Source organism: Tympanuchus pallidicinctus, unplaced genomic scaffold (assembly GCF_026119805.1).
Source record: "Tympanuchus pallidicinctus isolate F22 unplaced genomic scaffold, pur_lepc_1.0 scaffold15, whole genome shotgun sequence".
In the NCBI taxonomy this organism is placed as follows: Eukaryota; Metazoa; Chordata; class Aves; order Galliformes; family Phasianidae; genus Tympanuchus; species Tympanuchus pallidicinctus.
In genome coordinates, this window is record NW_026294669.1 from 20,236,790 (window position 1) to 20,242,789 (window position 6,000).

Sequence of the window (6,000 nt, forward strand, 5' to 3'; positions counted from 1 at the left end):
CTTTGTGTTCATTTCTCAAATAGTTCAATAAACTTCTCTACTATTTCAAACTCTACCTGTTACACAGTCTGACCCAGCAACAGAACAGATTATTCAGCACCAGGGTAAAACGCTCATCTCTTTTCTCTTTGTTAAAAACAAATGTTACTCATTCCCTGGTTCCATTACAGGCTCTTCTGCCTTTAAAAACTTTATATCAGATCTGTTTGAGAAAGAGAAACTCCTCTTCTTCTCCTAGCATTTATATGCTTTAAGCAGGAATCACCCTTTTAAGAGGTGACAAGTCAGATTAGTAGAAGTAGCAACACAAAATACCTACAACACAACAAAGCCAATTCTGGCTTGTTTGCAAACAGAGAAGAGTAGTGCACAGTCCCTCCTGGCTACTGGAGGCTGTATTCACCATTACTGCTTCTGTGAGTGACTGAACCCAGAGGAGCTACCCACTAATCCCCACACTCATTTATTTTAAGTAACAAACACTCTCTTTCTGAAATAAAAGTCTAAATACCATTCAAGTGAAAGTAGATTTACGACTTGTATCCAATTTACTATCCAATGACAATATTCAGTGATATTAAAGGGTTTTTTATGGTGCTGATGTTTTTATTTTCTTTTAGCCCCAGAGAGAGAGAGGTCATGCGTGCCTTTGGGATGACAATAAGAGGTGAGCAGGAAGAGCTACTTATCTCTTTATCACTTTACTGATTTATAAGTAGCTGATGACAGCTAAACAAGAATAATGTTCATGTGGCCAAGCAGTAACAATATCACAACTTATAACTTTGTCTTTAAAAAAAAAAAAAAAAAAAAACCACTTTAAAAAACACATAATTACTTCTTCACAACCAACAGTCCAAACCTTATGGCTTATTTTTGGTCTGTATATTAACAAGCAAGCTTAGTACTCACTTGGGACTGAGAACTAAGCTACAACAACTTACTTTAGTAAATAGTTCCATGTTGATGTATTCTTTCAATATTAAAAAAGTACACAGGAATTACCAACAGAAGTAATTTGCTCGAACCTGAAAATTAAGCTAACAAATGTATTCCTGGTCAATGATTGGTCGATCATTTTTAGATATCTGTGAGACTTGACTCAAAAAACTGAGGCCCAACTATTGAACTACAGCAGACATGTATGCTAATTTGCACTATGATTTATGTACATTCATTTTTATATATCCACATGTTAGTGCAAGCAGAAATTAATAATTAACAGGCATCTATTTTAGTTTCTGAGGTCTGATAGCACCTTACATTTTCATTTCCAAACAAGAATCCACTTTCCACACATACTAAAGGAGATGCCAGTAAAAACAAAGATGCCGCATTTGCAGTACCCTACCACAAAAAGTTTGCTTTCAGTAACACTACTTCCATTGCTTAAGCAAGAAAGTACAAAGCAAGAACTCGAGTTACCTTGGAGGCTTGTGGTACTGGCACAGGAAGTCAAACCTGTCATCCGGCACAGGAACTCGACTCTCATTTGGATCAATAGTACAGAAAGGAAAATTCTCCGCTGCTGCTTGACTCTTTGTTAACACATTGAAAAACGTGGATTTCCTATAAGAAAGAAATTTTGTTAGATAAATCCAAACGAGTATAATGTACAAGGGCTGGGTAGAAACACACCTTTCCCCCAAACCACACGCAGTACTGAACTGCCCCTCGACTTCACCGGCAGACCCGGCCGCGCTGCCCCCGCTAAGAGCCGCTTACACCCCCCGCACACACAGCGCAGCAGCTGCCCACGGCCGGCAGCCACGCAGCGCAGCGCCACGTACGGCGGCCCACCTTCTGCCGCTGGGGCGGGTTTTGCTTCACCAGCTCTCCAGAAGTTCCAAGAGAGGCAGTCCCGTTCGCTGCCGCTGACGGGGCCGCTCACCCCCTCCTCCCCGTAAGCAAACGAGCCGGCGGGCACACGCGCACGGCAGGAAGCGGCGGGCGGGCACCTACCCCACGTTGGGCAGCCCGACGATCCCGATCTTCAGGGACGTCCCGAACCTGCCGATAATCGGGTGCGCCTTCACCCCGTCGCCTGCCTTCTTCGGGGCCATCTGGGGACGCAGAGCAGCGCTCGGTGAGGGACCCGCACCTCCCGTGCCGACTCCCCCGGAGGTGCCCGGCAATTCCCGGCCGTGCGGCCTGCTGCTGCCGCCGGGCCCGCCGCGCCGCGAGCGGAGGGAAAGAAAGAGGAAAGGAGGGGAAAGAGGAGCGGGACCCGCCCCGCCGAGCCCCGCGGAAGGCAGGCGGGCGGACCGGCTCACCTCGCGGGACGGGACGGCGGCTGAGGCCCAGCGGAGCGGAGCGGCAGCACTGGCACGCGGAGACAGACACGCCGGCTCGGCAGCTGCCGGCGGCGGAACAGGCGGGGCCGCTTCGCCCATTGGCCGGGCCCACGCGAGGGGAAAGGTCGGCGGCGGGAGGCGGCTTCCCTGCGCTGACGGGCCGGGCTGCTAAGGGCTGCCCGCCGCGTTCCTGCGCTGCCGCCTGCGAGGCTGGCCGTGGGGCGCCTGTGGTTCCTGCGCCGCAAAGAAAGACGCTCCTGGAGCTTGACAGAGATTCCACGCCACATCCAATAACTTTTCCAAAGCCGTGCACGGACGTAGACATCCTTAGTCCAGTGCAGTGCCCACTGCCGATGGCAGTTCGTCATTTGAATGCATTGCAATCAAACGTAATTGCTTTTGCTTAATAATATATGCATATATAGCAGTAACTCCTTTCCTATAAATCAAACCAGCAAAAGAACACACGCCCACTCAAGAAAAAAAGCAGATGTTAATGAGCCTTACCCATCTAGAGACGGCTGTGTGCCACAACACTCCAAAATCTCATTGAGAACCGATCCTGGGCTCCCAGCATTGCAGCACCAACCAGCTGGAGCTCCCCTCCTGGGAGAATGAAACAGTCAACCCCTCCTCCAAAAAAATCAGCAAAGAGTCAAAGAAATGGGCTGGTTAACAAATAAAAAACAACCCTGGTTTCACACATCAGGCAGCCCAAACCCGAGAAGTCAGCAGCTCAGCAGGAGGTGGGAGCAGAGCCCACAGCCAGCTGCTGCAGGTGCACAGGCCACAGCCGCACCTTCCTGCAATGGATCATCGAGCCCTGCATGGTTCTGTGCAGCACAGTCTGCCAAAATGGGCTGGGCAAGGCAGAAGGAAGTGAAAGGGATGTGCAAGACGTTGCAGTTGTGCTACAAAAATTACCTCCACGCAGGGGTCCCATTTAACCTGTAAACAGGAGTTTAGTGTATAATGAGTGATCATTAGTATAATAACCTGCATCTTCGCTGCTTCAGCAACAGCTCTACAGAATCAGCTCCACAGTTTCTATGAAGGAGAAAGCAGGAACACAGAGCCCCTTCAATCTCCAGGTGCGGGACTGGATGTGACCCTCTGCTCAGTTTTGGGAAAAAGTGGCTGGCTTCAGAAGTCAGTATTCCTACATGGTATGAGGCAACACAGCCTGGATACTTTATTCTTATAACTGTCAGCGTAGCTCTAAATAATTCTTCCATTTTCTCTTTCAAAGAAACAAATACATAATTTTATTCTATAAATGCATTGAAAATAGTTAACTATCTGCAAGAGTCATTAAGACCACTAATACCCCAACCAAATTATTTTGATTATATCATTTCCTGAGCATTAAAAAAAGATTGAGTCCAAAATGATTAGACTCAGACTGCATTATATGCATAGTTCATTATTTTCTTGCATCATGAATTCATGTTCATGTCATCTTCAGACACTTTGAAGACTGCAAATATTTACCTCAGCTGCATACGTAATTTGCTTTAGTGGGTTTTTTAAAAATAATTTAACTGAAGAATAATTCATTTTCCATCTAACTTCTGTTAAAACAGCTCACCCAAAATAAATAAATCAGCAAGAAAACAACAGTTCTCTCAGTCTAAATTGGCCCTGTCAAAAGATGCCATGCCGTTATTTAGGATGTCCTCCCATAGAGGCTTCTTTATTGAATGTGATCTCCAAAAGCTTTTTGGGATGATTACTGCTTGTAAACGAATGGTGAGCTAGACCCTTCTGGAAATAACATCAGTGAAAGAGCAACATCAAGGCACAAAGAGTAATCCTGCTCATTGCAAGTAGAGGTGGGGTTCACATTTGCTGGTTGTCATCCTAACCCAACAATCCCGCACTGGAATGGGCAATGGAAAGACAGAACACCCAGCATCCAGGGATATGCAGCACGCATCAACAATCCTTTTGGATGGAAGGAGCACTGGGAAACACGCATACTGATACATTTTTTTTCATGCTTATTTATGTCAATAAAGGTAGCATATACTCAAGAGAAGCCCAGTGCAAACATGTGAGGATTTATTTATAACTATTCACATGGCAATTTAATAAATAACAAGGTAATCCTCTTCAGAGTATGCATCTAGGAATTTACTGGAGATTTTAAGGGGGGGGAAAAAAAAAAAAAAAAAAAAAAAGGGATCATTTAGAATCCATAAAATTAATTGTGGAAAGTTACAGAAGTCAGACCAAGGCTTTTAAATTAAAGACATTTTCTTGAACTCAGACTCTGAGTTCCTCTGAACCATTACAGACAGACACCATCAAGTGTTTGCCTGCTAAGAAAATTGAAGGAGAGAAGATAGTAAAAGCTGTTCTTACAGCACGTCCTATTTTAAGTCCGCAAGATTAAATTCTCAAAACTTGAAAAACACCAGAGTGAAGGAGTCAAGGTGAGAGTATCAGATTATATATCATCTAGGTCACAATAAGAGGAATATAATCTTGAACATTACAAAAAATGTAAGAAACATGTTTCCCTGTTTTTATACATAACTTAGAATTACATACGAAAAAAATCAGTTACAACTTATTTCCTGTCTGAGCAACAAAAGATTTTGTTACAGTGTGATAGAAAAGATTATTGTATCCACTCAGAGCTTTTCTATTAGTATAGTGATAATCATCAATAGTCTGTTCTTGCTGGTAACATGCCTTCACAGTTACAAATAAAACCCTTCAATAAGCAAATAGCATTTTTGGTCAGTCTGGAATAAACACACCTTGGTTTTACACCCTTCTAAAGATCTAGACAGTGCACTCTTTCCCATACTACTCTGTGTTCTGAAAGTGGGGTCATGCAAAGCTATTTCATGGCAAAACTAGAGGATGAATTTGCCTAGCTTGAGTTATAAGACCACAAACATTCTGAAAGGCTCCTTTCAAGGAACATTTCCATTAATTACATTTCCTCACCCTCCTAAAGTTTTGTCAGTCAGTTTTGTTGTCCATCCTTTTAGTTTAGGCAAATCTCTCAAAAGACAAACATTTTGACTGTCTCCTTAAAATAAAAATAATGAACTTAGATGAATATTTGTGTGTGACAAGAGAATTGCTATTTACCTAGTAGCCAGTTAAACTTTTATTTGTTCTTCTCACAAGCATAATACAGGTATCAGCAGTTTGCTATGTGAAGTAACATATTTTTTGTGTTGAACTCCAATTTTAGATATCTGAGAAAACAGATGAAGTCTGGAAGAGGAAAACAATATTGTTAAGATGTTGACCACTTCTGCTGCTTCTACGCCATGTATTTAATACAGTACCAAAGTCAGTGCTGCACATCCGAGAATTGTGCAAGATTTAATATAGTTTACTTACGCTCTTCATACCTCATCATGCAATTAACTGTAACAATGCCTGCTATTCATCTCAACTTCTACACCTAATTTACTGTTAGGCATGGCCACTTCAGTACAGCAGGTATAGGATTTTAAAACATTTGATTCCATCCACTAGAAACCTCCCCTTGGCAATGTAGTACTTCACCTTACATACCTTTATTTTTGAGTCACAACTGGAGTGATGGTTTGCCTTATTTGGTTGAATGTTTCTATCCAAATCTATCATAAAGGTGAGCAATCTCCCTTCAAACAGGCATGTATAGCTAATACCATAACTATTCTAACTGATACTTGAGATGTATTCTGTAAGTTTAACGGAA

General features: G+C 43.2%; 1 protein-coding gene across 1 annotated transcript in view; it reads right to left on the reverse strand.

Annotated features, from left to right (window-relative positions):
- OLA1 (Obg like ATPase 1) overlaps window positions 1-2,412 on the reverse strand; it is an 86,397-nt gene extending 83,985 nt beyond the window's left edge. Inside the window, exons 1-3 of the mRNA XM_052675654.1 lie at window positions 2,274-2,412; window positions 1,963-2,063; window positions 1,426-1,569 (exon numbers count right to left, since the gene is read on the reverse strand). Coding sequence (XP_052531614.1) covers window positions 1,426-1,569; window positions 1,963-2,063; window positions 2,274-2,393 — 365 coding nt within the window. The 5' untranslated portion in view covers window positions 2,394-2,412. The remainder of the gene's footprint in view (window positions 1-1,425; window positions 1,570-1,962; window positions 2,064-2,273) is intronic.
- Window positions 2,413-6,000: the final 3,588 nt, after the last annotated feature.